At 41.9% G+C, this 22,767-nt stretch overlaps 1 protein-coding gene across 1 annotated transcript in view; it reads left to right on the top strand.

The window, feature by feature from the left end:
* ccdc69 (coiled-coil domain containing 69) overlaps positions 1-18,685 on the top strand; it is a 53,787-nt gene extending 35,102 nt beyond the window's left edge. Inside the window, exons 4-9 of the mRNA XM_063052656.1 lie at positions 3,581-3,680; positions 11,610-11,683; positions 12,678-12,779; positions 14,864-14,983; positions 15,107-15,204; positions 16,363-18,685. Of these exons, the coding sequence (XP_062908726.1) occupies positions 3,581-3,680; positions 11,610-11,683; positions 12,678-12,779; positions 14,864-14,983; positions 15,107-15,204; positions 16,363-16,546 (678 nt within the window). The 3' untranslated portion in view covers positions 16,547-18,685. The remainder of the gene's footprint in view (positions 1-3,580; positions 3,681-11,609; positions 11,684-12,677; positions 12,780-14,863; positions 14,984-15,106; positions 15,205-16,362) is intronic.
* Positions 18,686-22,767: the final 4,082 nt, after the last annotated feature.

Below are 22,767 nucleotides of genomic sequence, written 5' to 3'. Positions count from 1 at the left end.
AAGTTTTCAGTTAAATGAAAGGATTCATGCCTCACAGACCAGCCATTAGTGCTATAAAGCAGATCCTCAGAGTATGAAGTGCGTCTGGCCCTTCAGTGCAAGGCATTTCTTTGCAGTCTCTGGACTAAATAATGAGGCCAGTGGTGATGTCCCAAGGTCAAGTGTGCCAGTGTCTGATCTCCAGTTTATTTCTGACTTGTACAATGCAATGCACAGATATGGGAAGTGAGCTAACCTGTCAATCTCAAAGGAGCTACCGGCAAACGGCAATTCTAGAGTTGCATTGACTATGTCAGTTAGCTAAGGAAGGAGTAAAGAAGGTCAGTCAAAATGGTATGGACTACAGAAGTAAGGAATTAAAAGATATTGACTGGGCGAATGTACCAGTACTCTACAATCCTGTGTATTAGTGTCCCGTCAATATACAGAGGACTCATTCCTGAGATTATTTATTCCGCTTTCCTGATCCATTATCCCTAAGAAGTAAGGAACAAACTCGGAAACAGTGTTCCATTGCATATTTTGAAAATAAGTTCTTTATTACATCTACACTATAGAATAATTCAACTCGTGATGTGAATTTCTAAGATAAAGGTACATGGTTTTGATCAAGCATTTAATTGGTCAAGTTTTATTGTCGTAGGCAGACATACGCAGAGTATTAATGCGATGGAAATTAGCTTTAGTTTTATCAGCAATAGCACAACACTTTACAAACATGACAAACTTGAACTTGTATTCAGAGACTCAGAATCAGGTTTGTTATCACTCATACATGATGTGAATTTTATAGTTTTACAGAAGCAGTATAGTGCTAAGACAAAAATACCTTAAATAGGAAACATTAGTAGGAAGTTAGAGGATTGGGAAGCTTTCAAGCACAAACAGAAGGCAACTTAAGAAGTCATTAAGAAGGTAAAGATGGAATATGAAAGTAAGCTAGCCTATAATATTAAGGAGGAGACCAAAAGTTTCTTCAGATACGTAAAGAATAAAAGAGAGGCGAGAGTGGGTATCGGACTGCTGGAAAACGATACTGAAGAGGTAGTAATAGGGGACAAGGAAGTGGCAGACAAACTGAATAAGTATTTTGCACCAGTCTTCACTGTGGAAGGCATTAGCAGTATGGTGGAAGTCCCAGGTGTCAGGAGTCATGAAGTGTGTGAGGTTAACATTAGTAGGGAGAAGATTCTTAGGAAACTGGAAGGTCTGAAGATGGTGAAGTCACCTGGGCCAGATGATGAACACCCCATGGTTCTGAAAGAGGTGGCTGAAGAGACTGTGGATGCATTCGTAGTGACCTTTCAAGAATCACAGTTCAAGGTCACAGTTTGAGGATAGAGGGGAAGCCTTTTAGGACCGAGATTAGGAAAAACTTCTTCACACAGAGAGTGGTGAATCTGTGGAATTCTCTGCCACAGCAAACTGTTGAGGCCAGTTCATTGGCTATATTTAAGAGGGAGTTAGATATGGCCCTTGTGGCTACAGGGGTCAGGGGGTATGGAGGGAAGGCTGGGGCGGGGTTCTGAGTTGGATGATCAGCCATGATCATAATAAATGGCGGTGCAGGCTCGAAGGGCTGAATGGCCTTCTCCTGCACCTATTTTCTATGTTTCTATGTTAATCACTAGATCCTGGAATGGGTCTGGAAGACTAGTCTTGATAGAGTGGATGTGGAAAGGATGTTTCTTATGTTGGAAGATTCGAAGGCCAGAGGACACTCTCAAAACAGAGGGGTGTCCTTTTAGAATGGAGATGAGGAGAAATTTCTTTAGCCAGAGAGTGGTGAATCTGTGGAATTCTTCACCACAGGCAGCTGTGGAGGCCAAGTCTTTATGTTTATTTAAGGCAGAGGTTGAAAGATGCTTGATTGGTCAGGGCATGAAGGGATATGGGGGGAGGCAGGAGATTGTGGCTGAAAGGAAAAATGGATCAGCCATGATGAAATGGCAGAGCAGACTCGATGGGCCAAATGGCCGAATTCTGCTCCTATATCTTGTGGTCTAATCAGAAACTTGAAGCCACTCAACAATTTCACTGTTGAGCCCCCACCAATGAGGACTAATCTGTGTTCTCCTGACTTCCTCTACTGGAAGTACACAATTAATTTTTTTGGTTTTGCTGACATTGAGAGCAAAGTTATTGTTGTGACACCACTCAGCCAGCCAATTTATCTCACTCCTGTGCACCTCTTCATCCCTATTTTACAGTGATGTCGTCTGTCAATTTATAGATGGTGGTTAGCCACACAGTCATTCGAGCGGTGGGCTAAGATAAGGACATCGAGGACTCAGGCACAAAAGAAGGATGAGGAACGTAAATTATGCCTAACTTACTTGGTGAAATAAACATAATGACATTAGTGCAAGAGAAAGACAAAACTTCCAGTCAAGATGGCGCATACATACAATGCTCCTTTTGTCGACATTTTCTGAATAGATTGTGAAACCATTTTTTTTTCCACTTCTTTTGTCTTTTACATTTGTTCCTTGTCTTGAATGTGATTCTGGAACTGTTAGAGCCCAGGTTTTGCTGTTTGGAGATCGTTTGGGTGCTTCAGCACTCTGCAGGCCTCTGAGAGGATTCTGGGATGCAGCGGCAGCGTGAACGAACCTCGTGGTGGGGATGCTACAGGATAGTGCGCCAGCCCATGTTAGACCCTATTTCGGCGATTGGAGCTTCCATCGTTCACCGGTTAAAGCGACGAGGGTGATTGGAACATCAAGGCCAGTGCAGAAGTTTGGAGATCATTTGGGTGTTCCAGCACTCTGCAATCTCTGGGAGGATTCCAAGAGGCAGCGTGCGCGAACCTCGTAACGGGCAGGCTGCAGCACAGGGCGCAAGCTGATGTTTGGCTTCATTTCACCGATTAAAGCTCTCATTGTTCCGCGGTTAAAGCGACGAGGGAGACTGAAGCATCGAAGCGAGTGCAGGGGGTGAAGGCTGGCTGCCTGTCTTTTGATCAGTTGCTTAGTACTGGAGAGGAGAAAGCCTGCTGCTCCATCCAGGCCAGAGAATATTTTCCAGACGCAAACAACAGGAATTCTGCAGTCCTGACGAAGGGTCTCGGCCTGAAACGTCGACTGTACCTCTTCCTAGAGATGCTGCCTGGCCTGCTGCGTTCACCAGCAACTTGAATATTTTCCTGGTTTATTCTGCGTTTTGAATTTGGATTTTGGACTATAGAGTCAGTCTTTTAGTTTTTATATTCTGTGTTTGTTTACCTGATCTTTTGGGGGTCGATGTGCCTGTCCTGTTTTTGTTTGTTTTTTTTTTGCGGGGAGGTGTTATTTTGAGAGTTGATGATCGTGATGCCTTTTTTTTTCTTGGTTTCACAGATTCAGAGCTGTATAGTTTGATAATAAAATGAACTGTTGGACATTTGAGTATTGTCTGAGGAACTACTGGGATTTAGATAGTTTCTCAATCAGTACATAACACGTCCTTGGCTCGCCTTCTGAGATTCAGATCTCTATCTGGTACCTAGATACTTAGATAATGTAGATACTGGATTTATATTTTGGCAATGGGGAAATACTTATTTAAAAGTTTATGAGTAATGATTTGTTGTTATTGTTAGAAAGAAGGAGAGTTGTTGGACTCCAGAATAGTGGAACTGAAAGCCAGCCACAGCAAGTACGTCAAGTCTCTCAGGGAAGAACGTGAAACTGCATTAGCAGGTAATGTACTTTTGTGTTCTGTTTGAATAAAACTTATTCTGAGCATGTGTGTCTTTACCTCTTATCCATCTTAAAAAAAGACGTGCAATCCATAAAAGTATTTATTTACATTTTGCAGATAATTTAAAGATTCAGATGGATGCCTAATGTCCATTTAATAAAATCAATAGGAAAGACTTCTTCCACATGGAATAAACTGAAAAAGGAAAGCTGTGAAAGGCAAACACCTATTCATATAATCCTGGTTACTAAAAGCTGTTTTAGCAACAGTTTCCATAGTAATATACATCTGTTAAAGTTCCATTCACTAACAAGTCAGGCCTGTACAGTTTTTTCAAAGAAGTTTCCTGATCAGTATTAAATTGGCATAGAGTTTCAGTTTTTTCTCCCCAAATCCTTGCCAACATTGTTGTCCTTTTACAGCTTGCCCTGAGCTGACCCTCTTTCAATCCAGTTCCTCTGAGACAGGTTTGCTTTGTAACCTTTGAGACCTTGCTCGGCTGAGGTAAAGGTCAGTCCCATCCTGTCCAAAGCCTTGTATACTCAGACTCTTTGCATGTTCCCAGGGATGTTTCGATGGAATCTATCTGCCAACATTGTCAACTTGATGATTCCACTGGCACTGAACTTTCCTTTAGGCTTCCCTTCAGTATAAATACATTTTTCTGTTCAAATTCATCTTCACCACAGCGTCCAAAAAACCTTGTTGTTTTCCTCTGGACTGTGAGTGTGCTGAAGCCAATATGAGACTCAGCAAATGTAATACTTGGCTCAGAATATGTTTCTAATATTTCTAATGAATCTGTTAAATGAAGTCATCCCATTTTAATGTTTATTTCATACCCATCCCATTGTTTCTAAAAGGTAGTAACTGTATTTTAAGGTTGTGTCCCTTTAAGACTGGGGTTCCCAACCTTTTGTTTTATGCCATGGACCCCTACCATTAACGGAGCAGTCCGTGGGCCCCAGGTTGGGAGTCCCTGTTTAAAGACGTGAGCAACCGGAACTGTGCTGACCCTACTTTGTTTCCCGTTACTTTCCCCATTTTCCTTCCTGTAGAAACATGCGATTACTAACATAGGGAGGTCCTGCTCGCCAGTTCTAGGAACTTCTCAATCAACATTGAAGTCAACGGAAACATGGTCGTTTCACTGTGCACTTTGCCGACAGGCTGAAAGCTCAGTTCTTTGTATTGTCTCTGAACAAGTGTGACTGTAAGACAGATGAGCAGAATTAGTCCATTTGGCCCATCAAGTCTGCTCCGCCATTCCATCATGAGTAACCTATTATCCCTCTCAATCCCATTCTCCTACCTCCTCCCCATAACCTTTGATGCCATTATAAATCACGACACTATCCCTGTTTAAATATACCCAATGACTTGGCCTTCGCAGTCGTTTGTGGCAATGAATTCCACAGATGTACACCCTTTGTCTAAAGAAATTCCTCCTCATCTCTATTGTAGAGGGATATCCCTCAATCCTGAGGCTGCGCCCTCTGGTCCTACACTCTCGTGCTACTGGAAACCCACACAGTCACAAAGATCCTTCAGACAGCAAGGGGCATTGAACACCTAATGCTGGTGCTGTCGAGTGTTATGCCATTTGTTACCATAGTGGCCCTTTATCCTTGTTTTCTGCCCCAGACTCTTAATACTGGCCTCTAGGTAATCTGCAGATGTAAATTCTTGACCAATGTCTACTATTGCTTTCAAGTGACAATGTCCTTCACTCTGAAAAGACCCTCTTCTTCTCTCACATCCTCAAAGAGGCTCAACAAATCAAAAGTCTCTAACCAGGCTTTTGGATGTCTGCCTCAATATCTCCTTACACTTAGCTCCAAAATTTAATTGATTATGATTTATGAAGCCTGTTGACAGCTAATTCAGTGCAGAGCAGGGAGTAGCCTGGGGTATTTCTGGTCTCTCAGACTCTACCCCACCCAGAGATGAGTTTTTGCAAATGAGTTTCATAACAGTGGCCTAAATTAAAAGCCTCAAGGGACCGAGTAAATAGAAGTTGTGGCAGTTACAAATCACTAATCTGTTTACAGTGTATGCTTTTTGTTTTCAACCCCAAACATCAGAGATTAAAACTTGCAACATGAGCAGTACAAGAGATCTGGCACTTGGTTTTAATTACTCCAAAGCTGCTAATTGCCATCAGTGCTGGGGTAGCAGATCAGATGCACAAATGGTAAAAGCCATTCTTTGGCAAGTTCTAACCACAGCTTATGAGAAGGGACAAACACTATGCATGTTTCCATCATACAGTAAACCAGGCTCAGAACACCTGCCATCAGGCCAACAATTTGTGCAACACAATTTTGCTGCTTCAAAAATTGTAATCCTTCCACTGGGTGGGGGGGATGGAGATGCATCTCTACCGAAGGAGGTGTGAGGTGCACCTTCTCTCTGCTAGCCTGCAGGTCACCCATGGGCAAGATGTAGCACCCGCTTAGTCTTCCACCCCCCCCACCCCCCCCCCCCCATCATTAGGGTCAAGTGAAGCCATCGAGCGGCTGATATATATCACAAGTTCTGGTTATGTGACCACTGTTGCTGGGCAGACAATCGCAGAAGAGTATTGATAATGGCTGGGGTCACCTGTCCCGTAAGGACACTGCCCAGAAGAATTTGCCAAGAACAGTTAAGGTCATGGAAAGACCATGATCGCCCATGTCATATGACATGGCACGTAACGAACAAATTCTCCCAAATTTACAGGGGCCCAGACACGTGAGCTTCAGATACTCCGGAACATTGCCTTTATCATCCTTCACGCAGTGTGACTCAATATAGTAACAGAGCAGTCCTGGGTTGTGAATGAGACTAAACTCTTCTCGGCATCAATGCACACACATGCAGGGATCCGAAAATGTCAAAGATCGACAACAAACCCTGTTGGCTCTTCCATTGCATATTTTAATGTTCAAATGGTTCCGTTTATTATCAGAGAGTGTATACAGTACACAACCTGAAAGTTTTGCTCTTTACAGACATCCACAAAAAACAGAAGAACACCAAGTGAACGGATGACAGAGAAATGTTAGAACCTCAGAACTCCCTCTTTACCCGCCAGCCCACAGAAGCAGCAGCAAACTTCTATGTTCTATTAACCTCCCCACTTCCCACCCCCGCCTCTTTCAGCAAAAAGTGTTAGCACCCACCACTACCAAGCAACTGCAAACAAGGGTGGGGGGGCAGGGAGAGAGAGAGAGATATTAGTCATTTTCACAGCAGAAGAGGAGACTGACAATTGCTGTTACGATTCTCCAAGTCGAGAACCGGCAGTAAACTGTCTCCGCCATCGAGAGAGAGAGTGTGCAACCACTTGACTACAGAGAACTCTGTCCATACATCTGCCGCAGCAAAATTCTGATGTTCCATCTCCCACAGAGCCTCAGTTGGCCACACCAGCCTGGAATCAGTTGTCCACAGGGCTGCACCCCGGAGGCACCATCTTCCGTGCTGGAGAATGTCGGAAAACTGTCAATCGGCGAGCTCCAGAAACGGGAACTCATCCGCTATTTTAAAAAAACGCAGTTTGAGAGCTACTTACAGATCAGGACCTCAATAGAACCCCAACCACCTTGAAAAGGGGAGAAAAAGTAAAGTAAAGGCATCCATTAGTCTTGCGAGACCATGGATCTGCGCCTGGAAAGTCTTCATTCTCCAGGGCGCAGGCCTGGCCAAGGTTGTATGGAAGACCGGCAGTTGCCCATGCTGCAAGTCTCCCCTCTCCACGACACCAATGTTGTCCAAGGGAAGGGCATTAGGACCCAAACAGCTTGGTACCAGTGTCATCGCAGATTAAGTGCCTTGCTCAAGGACGCAACACGTTGCCTCGGCTGTGGCTCGAACTCACGACCTTCAGGTCGCTCGTCCAATTGCCTTAACCACTTGGCCACGTGCCCAAGAGAAAAAAGAGACATTAAAAAGAGGAATTTAACTGTTTCCGCAGATGAGCTTGAAGGGGAAGCCACATGTCGCCATCTTAACTCCACCCAGTTATGGGGGGCATTTATAGAACACGTTTTATTCTACATGTAACAGCTAATTTAGTGCGGAGCAGGGAGTAAACCTGGGACATTTCCGGTCTCTCGAGCTCCACTCTACATAGAGATTAGCTTTCGCAAATGAGCTTCTTAACACCCAAATTAAAGTATCGAAAGTAAGACCCAGAGGAAATTCTATAAAAGCAACTATTAAAGGTAATAATCCAGAACACATAATGGATTGGTATCCCACCAACGTTAAAAAATGGGTCCTTGAATCCCCTTAGGGTCAAAGTAATCAGGAAAAAAAAGTCAGCGAGACAATAAGTATTGAGGGGGAAAGAACAGAACTCAGCAGGTCAAGCATCATCTATGGAGGGGAATGAACAGTTATTTTGGGACTTGAACACCATTTATAGTAGTGTGTTTCAATGACACTAGCACTTTACAAGGCAGATAATTGGCCCGTAACCTCTGGATGACTGCTGTAATGACTGATTTAATGCCCAAACTGCAAATGCAAAAATTATCTCCATGGCAAAAGTTTCTGATTACAAAATTAAGAGAAACAAAGAGAAGTAAAATAGCTGATAATTTGACATAAGCCTAATATAAGACTGTAATATAAGACTTGCAATATAAGACTGTAAGATATAGGAGCAGAATTAGGCCATTTAACCCATCAAGTCTGCTCTGCCATTTCATCATGGCTGAATCAATTTTCCCCTCCGTACTCAGCAAGGGTGGAGTGCCGCAGGAGGTGTGTGGGACAGATGGCAGAAGAGGAGTGCCGGGGCAGGGTGGGGGGTGGGGATGGCACTGGTGCAAACACACCCAGCCCTGAGACATCAGGCAAGGCTATTTGATTCCAAACAATTAGTTTATTGATCATTACAGAATTTCTCTTCCTCTCTTCTCCCTTCCCCTTTTCCCAACCATGATTCTCTTCTCCCTGCCCCCTTCCCACTCTCAGTCCCTAGCAGAAACCCATATCAGGAATGGGTTTGTCATCACTCACATATGTCATGAAATGTATTTTCTTTTGTGGCAGTGGTACAGTGCAATTCATAAAATTTCTGCAGTGTTAGGCACCCTAGCACTTACAGTGCTGCAAGTTAAGAGGGAAATGCAGACAAATTGTACGTTTGTACAAAACAGAACAACTGGGGACACAGTAATCCTCAAGCACTCCATCACTCACACAATGCAGCTAAATTAGACTTTGGAATGCAAGGAGTCAGAGACCCTTTAAACACAAGTTGAAAATGAACACGAGCACTTGAAATAGATATGCCGAAACAAGAACTGGCATAAAGCCAATGGATATTTGGATAATAAAAGAGCTTTTACAACTGTACATAAAGATGGAAGGTTAGTAACAGCACATACACTGTACATGCTGAGTTGCACTGTATTAATTTCTATTTTTATTCTATTACCAAACAACTAAGCCCTTACTGGGGCTGATTTTGAGAGATCTTGCTCCCGGAGGTGAGCCTCAAGAATATCAAGTATGTTTGCCACTGAGGGGGGTGCAGCACTACGGCCCCAGTTCAGCAACTGATTCTCGTCTCTAGTGAGATTATTCCAGGAAGTTCCCTTGGATCAGTAAGTCTTGGCTGACTGACTGAACCATTCCAACATGTCAGTCCATGGCCTCCTCTTCTACCACGATGAGGCCACTCTCAGGTTGGAGGAGCGACACCTCATACTCTGTTTGGGTAGCCTCCATTTTGACAGAATGACATTGATTTCTCTAACTTCAGGTAATTTCTCCCCATCCCCCTTCACTCTTTATCCATCCCCCAGTCTGGATCATCTCTTACCCCTTTTCTTCTCCTCACCCGCTCATCATCACCCTTTGATTTCCGCCCCCCCCCGTCCTTTCTCCCATGGTCCACTCTCCTGTCCTATCAGAACCATTCTTCAGCTCTTTATCTTTTTCAACTATCACCTCCCAGCTTCTTTCTTTCTTTTTTCAATCTTTTTATTGATTTTTTTTTAAAAAGTGTGTATACAAACAAGAGGAGAATATCTCTGGTATATATGTCAGTAACAGTACATACAGAAGGTAAAATAAACAATATCAGAACCACGCATAGTGTTGACCTACAAAGTATAAATTTGATGTAGAATGTATAATATAGAGAGAAAAAAAGAATGTAATTCATTCTCCTTTTATCAATTTATGAAGAAAAGAAGGACTATTAGAAATTTTTATATATTTAAAAAAAACACTATTCTAAACAGAAAAAAAAGACTGGGCAGTCCATCCTGAGAGAAAAACCAAGAGAAGAGAGACTCTGATCAAATCCAAGGTTCTGAAAAAAATAGCTGAAATCCAAAAAAGTTATTATTCCTTTGGTTTTCCAAATTAAAAAGAAGCCTGATCTAAAATTGATGGTTTAAAAAAATATTATGGTATATTTTAGAAAGGACAAAATTATATAATTCAAAAAATCTGCGAAACTGAAACCAAATTCTTAATGTATGTTTAATAATAGGTTTAAGGTCTTGTCTACCAATCTTAGAGAGCAGAAAAGGAAGAGGAGCTCCCAGTAAAGAGGCCAGTTTCTCACTTCATCCCCCTCCCCCACCCACCTGACTTCACCAAATACCTTCAATCTTGTAATCCTTCTCTGACCCCCCTCCCCCTTATTCTGGCTCCATTCTCTGTCCCTTTCCAGTCTTAATGAAGGGTCTCGGCTTGAAACATCAGCTATTTATTCCTCCTGTTGGATGCTGCCTGACCTGCTGAGTTCCTTGAGCAAACCGCACCACTGCCGTGCCGTTTCTGTAATTCTGCTTCAATAAACAATGTTTCAGCGTTATAAATGAGATAAAACAGCCAGGAGACAGTTGCCCTAAAATCCACTGAACATTTATTGTAATTTATTTTCTGCAAATTCCCAAAGCATACTCTGTTACCTCTTGAAACTACTAATTAATTTATTCATATGGAACACCTAATGTCAGTACCCTGTAATAGTGTCTAGGCTGAATACAGTTGTTCTGAACTTAATGTTCTTAAAAGACAAAGTTTTTCATCTCCATTATACTGGAAGACAGATGGTATTAGGTTTCCAGGTTGGGGACATGGGTTTAACTTTCTATTAGATGGGGCTTGATAAAGAAGTTGGCATCTTCTTCATGTGGCTGAAATCAAACTAAAAGCCTAGCTTACTAAATCAGAGACCTCACCCTCACCAGACATTCTCTCTTCTTCCATCTCCCATCAGGCATAAGATGTAAAATCTTTAAAGTATGTCCAACCAGTCTCAAGTACAGTTTCTACCACACTATTGAATGATTCCCCAGTAATAACAAGGTGGAGTGTTAACTCGTGGTCTATCTCGTTATGATCTTGCACCCTGTTGTCCACCTGCTCTTTTTCTGTAGCTGTTGTACTTTATTCTACATTCTGTTCTTGTTTTACCTTGTACGGCCACAATGCAATTTGCAAAGAATTGATCTGTTTGAACAGTATGCAAGATGTGCTTTTCACTGTACATGTGACATGGTAGTATAGTGGTTAGCACAACACTTTACAGTACAGGTGACCTCTGTTCAATTCCTGCTACTGCCTGTAATGAGTTTGTACCTTCTCCCCATGACCACATGGGTTTCCTCTGGGTGCTCTGGTTTCCTCCCACAGTCCAAAGATGGTCCAGTTGGTAGGTTAATTGGTCATTGTAAATTGTCCTGTGATTAGGCTAGGATTTTAAACTTGGGGATTGCAGGGCAGCGTGGCTTGATAGGCCCAAAGGGCCTATTCTGCATGTATCTCAATAAATAAATAAAACTAATAAAACAATTTCAATTTTATTGATATTTTACATATGTTATAGAATGAATCAATTGTGTGCAAATTTCAAGTTTTACTTGTACTATTGCTCACCCCTAATCTGAGGAGTCTGTATTTTCTTGTTCTAGAGCTTGTAGAACAGCACAAACTGGAGATAGAGTCATTGACTGAATCCTTTGAGAAAGCCAACAACTGCCTTAAGGTGAGCTCGTGTTTCATCTGTCTTATCCACCCCTGTCAAGTCTGGCTCTGTCTTGCCGCCTTCTCCTGGAGAAGGTGGTTTCTTGTTGGATTACCCTCCAGGAGCGCAGGCTCTTTATCATGGTTCCTGTTATTCCTGTGTGAACTCGGGCAGTGAGCATGGAAAGACCAGATGTTCACGGAGGAATCAAAGGACAGATTATGCCCTGAAAGCAGACACGTGCACTCATCCAGGGGAATCATAGGTAGTAATTAAGAGTAGAAATTTTGGATTATATTAACACCCTCAATTCAATACAGAGTGCATTCAGGGCAATCGTAAGATCTAGCAGTGGTCAGATAAGATCAGAAAACTGGCTGCCTGATAACTTGCCCAGAAATGCCGACTACTTATTCGTTTCCATAGATGCTGCCTGACCTCCTAAGTTCCTCCAGCATTTTTTGTGTATATTCTGGATTTCCTGCAGGATCTCCTGTGTAATTGGCTTCTTTCTTGGGCTATGTCATTCACCTCTCCCCTGGATGAGTTTCTCGTGCATAACTGTGAGGACTGGGGGTGGCAGAATGGGATTAGAGTTGGTGCTGGGCTTGGCTGAAGTTGGCACACCTGGAAGTAGAGGGCCAACGGCTGAGGTCCTGAGTCTGTGAGTCCACTGCAGAAGTCAGAGGCCCAGTGTCCAGGGGTCCACTGTAGGCAGAAGGCCCAGGTGTGGCCTGTCCTGGGGTTGGAGAACTGTGAGTGTGTGTGTGTGTGTGTGTGTGTGTGTGTGTGTGTTTGTTCCCGTTCCTTCTGTTTTTGTATCTGTTGCTTGTGTTGTTCTGCTGAACACTGTGCCGAAATGTGTGACTCCCAACTCTTCCTTGGGTTGTGCTGGTTGTTAGTGCAATCGATGTATTCACTGTATATTTCGATGTATATGTGATAGATAAATACATAGGAATCTGAATATATCTCTGGTTATGCTGACCTAATTTGCTGTTGCTGTTCTAATAAGGAAAGAATAGAGGAGCTTACAACCCAGGTCAACGCGTTCCAAATGAAGACGAAGAAAATTGAGGATGCAATATCAAGAAGAGGTCTCAACAGAGATGATAGGGTATGTGGATTTATTAATGCTTCGGTTTGTAGTTCTGACTAAAACCAGTGTTACGTTTTGGTGTCAAATTTCTGATCTGCACATTTTGGAGTCAGAGAGCTGTATAGCGCAGAAACTGGCCCTTCAGCCCACCATCTCTGTGCCAGCCATTGCATCTATGCACACTTATCCCATGTACCCTCATTAGCTCTGTAGCCTTCTATGCCTTGGTTTTTCAAGTACTTGTCTAAGTGCTTCTGAAATGTCTTTTGAGGGTGTCAGCATCCACCACGTCTTCAAGCAGTGCATTCCACTCTTCAACCACCCCTTCCTGGAAAGATTCCACCATCCCAACCCACCTCCCCAACTCCTTTCCAAATTTCCTTCCTCTCAACTTAAACCTATGCTCACTCCCCCCCCCCCACCACCACCACCCCAAGGGATAAATATTTTTACTGAATACCTTTCTTTGCCCCCTCATTTTATAAACTTTTATCAACCTCCTCCATTCCAGAGAAAACAAGCCCAGTCTGTATATAACTATAATGCTCCAATCATGTACAAATAAGTGCCTGTATATTACCAGCAGGATGCACTCATTTTCTTTACAGTGATTTTTTTTAAATTTGGACTTCTACAAACTGAGAATGTAATTCTGATGTATACTCGCTTGTAACAAGAAAGTCTACGGAAACGTTGTGATTTTGTTTGGAATACTCGAGGAATAAGTGACGGGCTGATTTAACTTCTGCACAAATACGGAAGTGGACAATTGAGCAATACACCCAGCACTTCGAGGGGCAATAGGTTCGAAACTAATATTCCAGTGAGCTTACGGAGCAGCTTCATGATTTGAGTTAGTATCGATCCAATCAATGTTTCATTTTGATAGAGAATATGAATATCGTATCTTAAATGCGGCAGGCTCTGGTAGAATAAGAATTTCCTGTTTATTTCTTTTTAGAATGAAGGAGGATGAGGGGTGACTTGGCAGAGGTGTACAAGATGATATATTTAGTGGCCATTTTATTAGGTACACCTGTTCATTAATACAATATCTAATCAGGCAATCATGTGGCAGCACAGCCTCATGGGCTGAAGGGCCTATACCGTGCTGTACTACTTCCATCATCTAATTGAGGGGGGGTTCATTGCAATGAACCACCAACATTATTATTGAATCCTGTGACTACCAGAATAGTAGAACATGAATTTGAACCATCTCTGTAAATTTTGCCCAGCATTTCCTGTATTCCTATCATTATCATTGCCAGTAAGTTCACTAGCATCCATGGAATTCCCTTTGCAAAGAAGCAAAGGTGTGCTGTTGCCTGCAACAGCAAAATAATAACTCTTGGACTGCAGGATCTCAACCTGAAATATTAACCATTCCTCTGCCTCCATGGATGCTGCTCGACCAGTCATGTATCTTCAGCAATGTGTATTTTTTTTTGCTTCAGATTCCATTGTCTGCCGTCTCTTGTGTCTCTGTTCTGAGATTGCGCTGCCTGGATTTTTCTTACATTAGACAGACAAGCAAACTGCCAAAGATGCATACAGAATGCCTTATCACAAGAGATTCTACAGATTCTGGAAATCCAGACTGACACATACAAAATGCTGGAGAATCTCAGCAGTTTAGGCAGCATCAATGGAAATGAATAAACAGTCGACCTTTCGGGCCAAGGCCCTTCTACAAGACTGAGAAGGAACAGGGAAGATGCCAGCATGAAAATGTTGTGGGGAGGAGAAAGAGGCTAGCTGGAAGGTGATAGGTGGAGCCAGGCAAGTGGGAAAGGTCAAGGGCTAGAGAAGATCGAATCTGATAGGAGGTGAGAGTTGACCATAGGAGAAAGGGAAAGAGGAGGGGACCCAGGGGAAGTAATAGGCAGGTGAGAGTAAGTAAAAGGTCAGAGTGCAGAATAGAGTTTATAATATTAGCAAATGCAACAATATTAAATCTGAATCCGATGCTGAGTAGTTAAGGATTTTTGTGCTTCTCCAAAGATGCGCGCATACAATAAACAAATCTGTTTCACAATATTTTTCTGAATAGATTAGGAACAGGTAAATGAGCAGCTCACACTTTGTACTTTAAATTTCAGAATTTGCGACCACCAACACTATTCTGGGTTCAGGAACTGGAGAGCTTACACTTTGTGGTGGAGATGAAGAATGAGAAGATTCATCAGCTGGACAAGCAAGTGTTACAGATGAAGAATCTGGTACATTCATCTGTCAATACTGATCGAATTACATTCACAAGCACTGTCTCCTTGATTTTGCTGTGTTTCATTTTCATTACTAAAACAAAGATTTACCTTTCTTTCCCTTGATTGTCCTATAAGGTTGAAGGGAACCTCTTACTTGAGGAGAAAGTTAAAACACTTCAGCAAGAAAATGAAGACTTGAAAGTTCGCCTGAAAAACCAACAGGCCTTTGCAAGGTACTAGTATTGCTCATTGTTAGATAATGTATCTGTTGGACTTGGCATTATCAGTATTCGGATGGTACAGGAGCAGGGCAGACCATAATGAAGCACTTAAGACCATAAGACATAGGAGCAGAATTAGGCCATTCAGCCCATTGAGTCTGCTCTGCCATTCCATCATGGCTGATCCCGGATCCCACTCAACCCCATACACCTGTCTCCTCACCATATCCTTAGATGCCCTAACCAATCAGGAAACTATCAACTTCCGCCTTAAATATACCTGCGGACTTGGCCTCCACCACTGTCTGTGGCAGAGCATTCCACAGATTCATTACTCTCTGACTAAAAAATTCCTCCTTACTTCTGTTCTAAAAGGTCACCCTCAATTTTGAGGCTGTGCCCTCTAGTTCTGGATAACCCCATCATAGGAAACATCCTCTCCACATCCACCTTATCTAGTCCTTTCTAAAGCACTGGTTACTTTGAAACAGGTCATGTTTTTAGGTCCTGTAGAAAGCAAGAAATCTATTCAATGATAAATTGATAGGAGTTTGCAAAGATAAAAAATTTAGAATGGTATTTGAACTGAAATGAGACAAGAACCTAAAATTGCTGAAGGTCTTGGGAGTTTTTCCTTTATTATGAGGCAGAAGTCGCAGCTAATTCAAGAGGTAAGTAAAAAGTTGAGGAGAAATCAAGAGAGCAGATGGCGATGAATTGTTTCCATTGCAGGGAATCTAAAACTGGAAGTCATAAAGCTAAGGTTGTGAATAAATTCAATGAACAATTTAGGAGCAGCTTCCAACAGAAAGGCGAATTGTTTTGAATTTAATAACACGTGTTATGGTTGAGGCAACCAATAGCTAATGACACCATTGGGACTTCCTCCAGAGAAGAAGCGGGAAATCCAAAGGAACCATAAAGAGGGTATTCCATGCTGTTGCACGTGTGAGTCAGTGATTTAAAAAAATAAAATGCAATTAACTTCATAATAATTTTCTGAATCAGGTTTATTATCACTGACGTGTCATGAAATTTGTTTTGTGGCAGCAGTACAGTGCAAAGCCAAAGCCAATGACTACAAGTTAGCAATAAGTAGTGTGATAAAAGAATAGCAAAGAATACATATAATTAATTAACAGATGCCTTATTGTACATATTATACTTTAGGAAATTATCCATGGAACATGAGGCCCTGCAGCAGGCTTTGGAGAAGGAAGCTATGATGAAGGAGAGACTTTTTCATGAGAAGGAAGAATTGGTCTGGAAACTGCAAAGTGGAGATGGCTCGCGTCCTGGGGAGATTTCATGGGGGCATCTTCACTCAGAGTCAAAAGGAACATCACTAACGTGACAGTGATCAATGGACAAGCAGGAGCTTTATCACAGAACTTAAAAAAAAACCTTTTTATATTGTCTGAAAGAAGCTGAAAGTATCTACCTCAGCAAGCTTGGTCTCCGGTTGTGTCAGTGGATTCAGGAGCTGAGCTAATTATAAGCCATAGGTGAATTTTAAAAGAAATGTTGCACTGTATCTTTAAAGGATACATTACTAATGCATTGCCATTCCTCAGGTGAACCTGTTTAGAAGAACAAATTTGGAAGAAGGAACAGATGAACTTTATCTAATATGATCCACACTTCCTTGTGAAAAGAAAATGCTGCAGATCTTGCCACTGGAATGACTTATTAAAAGCTGGTTGCTGTTATATTTTCACACAGTTTCAGATACCTGGAAAATGTATTGGTTTTGTCAAAATGGCAACAGTTTGTGCTACTTAGTGAGACTTGTCTTCCTTGATGCAAGCGGTCATACTGACATTACAAAAAAACTAACCTGAGTTTATTTTAGTTTGTTGTTCAGAACAGTTGGTCTTTGCGATCAACAGCAAGTGTATAGATCATGACATTGGTTTTATAATTCATGCAGTTTTATTCAATAAGGACCTTCAGAGCTGGCAAAATGGTGGATGAGAATTGCATATTCATCTGCTGTGGAGAAAATGATATCCATAAGTGAAATTCCTGAATATTACACAGTGAAAACTGGGATACAAATTAATGTTTAATCACTAGACAATTTGTAAGGAAAACACAATTTTAAATAATAGGCCAAATCTTGATGTATCAAAATCATTATTTATAAGAATATGAGAAATGAATATAGCTGTAAGGGAGTCAAGCTCTGCTGCTGCCCCTCTGTCACTCAGTATGATGATAGGTGGTTCTTTACCTCAGCAGCAAAGCCTGAGGTTTATTTATTTACTTATTCAATATTCAGGATCCGTGACTCACTCCAAGCCCAGTATCTGTTACCCACCTGTTTCTGTCCTAGATACTTCTGACATGTTGGTAGAGATGTAGTGATGGTGAAAGAACAGTAATATATTTCACATGTGCACACTGCCCTTGGCCTTACTGGTGGTAGAGATGGTGGATTTAGTAGAGGATTTGAAAGACACACTACTCTCTTTACCTCTCTCCTGAAGCAGGACACCATTGTTCTCACCAGGATTTGCAACCCACACCCTCCACCTATCACCTCCTAACCTCTGTCACTATTGCTACTCTTCCCTCCTCCGTCCACCCAGCTCTTGCTCCACTCACTCTCTTTATACTGCTTATCTCCCCTCCACTCTTTCAATCCACATTAACTATCCATTTCCCATCACAGATGATGCTTGCCTCCATTACAGGAATCAATCTGATAAACTTTTCTTGCATGTGTATTATTCCTTGGGTAGGGAGACTAGATTTAAGATGTGCTTTTCCTGATGGAGTCTCCACAGAGTTCTATGCAATTACAGTTAGGCTCCTCAAAACACTCTTTATCATAATTATAGTTACAATAAATACTTCTGTTTAGATCAATTTCATAAGATGTTTGTAGGTTTCATTTCCTCATGCAGAATGTTCTGGGTCTTTAACTTAAGCTTTTTTTGGGACCACAGCCACTATAGATTGCTGTGTGCGTATTAAAAATCCAGCACGAGTTGGACTATTGGTTGGATTTATAAGAGAAGTTTTATTATCTTTGGGAAGATGGCTTGTAATATCGATGGTGGTTATAAATATTCTTGCAGTTTACCTGTGATACACAGAAAGCATCTTCAGTTTTTTATGCAGTCTGTGATTTCTATGCAAACTATGAAGTGTAAATTTTAACTGGCTCCTTTAATTTGTAAAGGAGCTTACAAATAATAAACTCACACACCTGTGAAACTGGTTTTGCCATTACCAAACAGAATATTCAAACAGGATGTTAATATTTATCTTGTAACTCCAGAATCCACTGCACCATTCAGTAAGGTTTTTAAAAAAGAGACAATCAGAAAAGTCAAGAAATGTATCAGTAAATCTAATATAGTGCAGATATATCTGAAATAATAGCACTTTATTTGCCTTGTGGATGGGAGGATATTGTGTTCAATTTTTGTTGTCACTGATGCATATTTAAAATAAATGAATACCAAAACAAAATTCAAAGATAAAGGTTTATGGTTCATAGCACTTGGTTTGATTGTATTTAATTTAGGTGTTCCTGTGGTTGATTGTTCTTTTAACCTCAGTGTCTCTAAGTTTAGGCAATGTCATTCACACCAATTCGTTATAAAAGTTCTAAGATGTTGATACTGATGGAGGTCAATAGCCATGGTAGAATAGTGATTGTATTGTAGAATATAGAAAGGCATTGTAAAATGTAAAGTATAATTAGATGTGGCATTGTATAATGCAAAAGCTCCCCACCACTTGACAAGCCTACAATAAGTTACATAGAACATAGAAAACCTACAACACAATACAGGCCCTTCGGCCCACAGAGTTGTGTCGAACATGTCCCTACCTTAGAAATTACTAGGCTTACCTATAGCCCTCTATTTTACTAAGCTCCATGTACCTATCTAAAAAAAAGACCCTATCGTATCCGCCTCCACCACCATTGCTGGCAGCCCATTCCACGCACTCACCACTAACTATGTAAAAAAAAAACAACAACAACTTACCCCGACATCTTCTCTGTACCTACTCCCCTGGGAAAAAGCTTCTGACTATCCACATGTTCAATGCCTCTCATCATCTTATACACCTCTATCAGGTCACCTCTCATCCTCCGTCACTCCAAGGAGAAAAGGCTGGGTTCACTTAACCTGTTCTCATAAGGCATGCTCCCCAATCCAGGCAACATCCTTGTAAATCTCCTCTGCACCCTTTCTATGGCTTCCACATCCTTCCTGTAGTGAGGCAACCAGAACTGAGCACAGTACTCCAAGTGGGGTCTGACCAGGATCCTATATAGCTGCAACATTACCTCTCAGCTTCAATTCCACGAATGATGAAGGCCAATACACCCTCCACCACCTTAACCACAGAGTCAACCTGTGCAGCTGCTTTGAGTGTCCTATGGACTCGGACCCCAGGATCCCTCTGATCCTCCACACTGCCAAGAGTCTAACCATTAATACTATATTCTGCCATCATATTTGACCTACCAAAATGAACCACTTCACACATATCTGGGTTGAACTCCATCTGCCACTTCTCAGCCCAGTTTTGCATCCTATCAATGTCCCGCTGTTACCTCTGACAGCCCTCCACACTATCCACAACACCTCCAACCTTTGTGTCATCAGCAAACTCACTAATACATCCCTCCACTTCCTCATCCAGGTCATTTATAAAAATCATGAAGAGTAAGGGTCCCAGAACAGATCCCTGAGGCACACCACTGCTCACCAATCTCCATGCAGAATATGACCTGTCTACAAACACTCTTTGCCTTTTGTGGGCAAGCCAGTTCTGGATCCACAAAGCAATGTCCCCTTGGATCCAATGCCTCCTTACTTTCTCAATAAGCCTTGCATGGGGTACCTTATCAAATGCCTTGCTGAAATCCATATACACTACATCTACTGTGTTTAGTCACATCCTCAAAGTTGTTGGAAGGAAGAGGAGTCAGGCAGAAAAGTACAGTAAGAGGCCAATAATCAGATCAGCTATGACCAACCAAATGGCAGGAAAGACGTGAAGGATCAACCGTTACTCCTGTTATGAATTAATATTTCCCAGGATTGTGCACATACGGTCTTTGATAATTCATCTGATTTTTTTAATAGCATGTACATTTAATTAAATAGTAGTGTCTTTTTTCAATCACTTTAAATCAGGGATGACATTCACAAGATTTTAAGGTCAGGAATTATAAAAGAAACACATCATTGTAAAAAGTCACGAGTCAGGGCAATCTAACATGCTTCACTTTTTAACAATAGGACAACAAACAAAAGCTTCATAGATTCAGTTTATTTAACTAAAAACCTTTTAGTTATAATCTACAATAAGTGACAAAGGGGCATGATGCTCATGATTAGTCAACATTTCCATCACCGTTGCAATATGTAACTTCCAGGGCAGCGGAAAGGAAATGGAATAGACCTTTGGCTTTTCACGTCTGATATTTCCTGTTTGCTTAAGGTAGTAAGTCAAATACAGAACAACTGTGGCCTAATGGAATAATAGTTCAGGTTTCAAGGGCTCATGGTTTGTCGCTTCTTGTGGATTCTAATTATGGACTTTTTTCATACTTTGGATGTTATAATGATTCATGAACTGCAATTACAGTCTAATTTTAAAAAAAAACATAAGTGCCCTCAGCCATTCAGGACTGCATGGTACAAATGTTTCTATTCTTGAATTAAATTGCCAGGCAATTCAAATCCCACATCTTGTGGCTTGAACTGACATTTGAGTGAAAGATTCGGACTGAATTTCATTGCTATCTATGCCATTTGTCAGGCAAGTTATTAAACTGATTTCCAGCAGATGGGTGGATACTAAAGATTTTGTGAAAGGAAGATCAAAGATTTCTCCCAGGCTTTCAATTCCACTGTTCAATATTTCAGGTTAACATTGCTCATACACAATCTTACAACATTCTCCAAGATAATTTTTCAAACTCTATGGCCCAGATATTGAGAGGACAAAGGGAGGTGAGATACCGGTCAGCAACTGAAAGACCGGGAAATCCCAGGAAAAGCAGAAGCCTTTGGGACGGTAGCTCAAAGAGTTTTTATTGTATTGCCTGTCAATTTTTATTGTATTAACCATATAACCATATAACAATTACAGCACAGCAACAGGCCATCTCGGCCCTTCTAGTCCGTGCCGAACTCTTACTCTCTCCTAGTCCCACCGACCTGCACTCAGCCCATAACCCTCCATTCCTTTCCTGTATTGCCTGTCCAGTAGTTGCCAGACTAAAAGATGGTCAGTTGCTGGGTGGCAGAAGACAGCAGTCCAGGTCTCTGGCAAATGACAAGTTCAGGGATCAATATGGTCTTGAGTCATGGAGAAGAAACGGGAGGGAAATTGGTTAACATGGGGCAGAGATCATGTGTGTAAGGTCTTGAAAGGAGATGCTGAATCCAATTCCTATTGTCCTGTTTTATTGGAATATTGAACACACCCCAAGCCTTTCTGATTGAAAATGCAAAAACTGCAGATGCTAGAAATATTCAGCAGGTCAGGCAGCATCTACAGAGAGGGAAACAGTTAATATTTCAGGTCAATGACCCCTCTGATGAATCTACCCAGATCTCTCAAGACTCCACCTGTGTAATACAACAAATTTGCATTTAACACATTTTTGAATTTAGCAATCCCCTCCGCCCTTGTGCAGGGTCTCATCCCTCAATCTGACCCTTTGCTCCCACAGATGCTGCCTGATCCACTGAGTTACTCTTGCAATTTACTACTTGCCCCAGATTGCAGCATCTACAGTCTCCTGTGTCTCCAATCCGCTCCGTTGGCTCTCTTTAGGTGCTCAACGTCTCCCTCTGCTGTTCTACCTGAGCTAGTATTCAGCTCAGTCTGCACAATAACATTCTCAGTTGATGCAGCACCCTCTGCAGTGCATCACTCCCCTCTGCAGTTGCCCATTTTATTCAGTGCTCAGATAAAGGGATCGGGGATTCGGAGTCAGAGTCAAGCATAGTAACACTGCCTTCAATTCGTGTGTGAACTACAAGAGCACAGATTTGAGCATGCATGCATACTTACTACTTCCAGAAGACCTGAAGTTCACCTTGTGGCAGAGGCTTGTGAGTTTCTGTGATCCCGAGAGTGATGTAATGTTGTTTAGCCATCTGGCCCTGAGCTCCTGATAGGGTCACCCGTGGCAGTAAGGTCAAGGGGGAGTTTCCAGACCAAGAGCAATCCAACCAAGATCTCAACAGTGGAGCTTGTGGAAGATGATAACAGATCACAACAGCAGTAAAGGCGGAGGAAGGCTGCTGCAGTCCCCCTAACATCCCAGATTCATTTTTGTGGCAATCAGCCAGTGGCGAAGGGGGCAAAATTCTGAGGTCTAGAAGCCACTCAGAATATGTGGATTGCGGATCGACCTCCGCAGCCACCTGAAGATGCTTTCAGGTCTTCAATAGACAACCCTTTAGGAGATCATGCTCAACTCGAGTTATTGCTCTACAACTATTACTTCCAGAGTAGCAATCATTTTGTTCTCCTTTACACTAGCATATTGATGAATGACAGGAAACAAACATGAATTAGGACATTTAT

The sequence above is a fragment of the Mobula hypostoma genome, chromosome 7, assembly GCF_963921235.1.
Source record: "Mobula hypostoma chromosome 7, sMobHyp1.1, whole genome shotgun sequence".
In the NCBI taxonomy this organism is placed as follows: domain Eukaryota; kingdom Metazoa; phylum Chordata; class Chondrichthyes; order Myliobatiformes; family Myliobatidae; genus Mobula; species Mobula hypostoma.
This window is presented reverse-complemented; position numbering and strand designations above follow the sequence as displayed.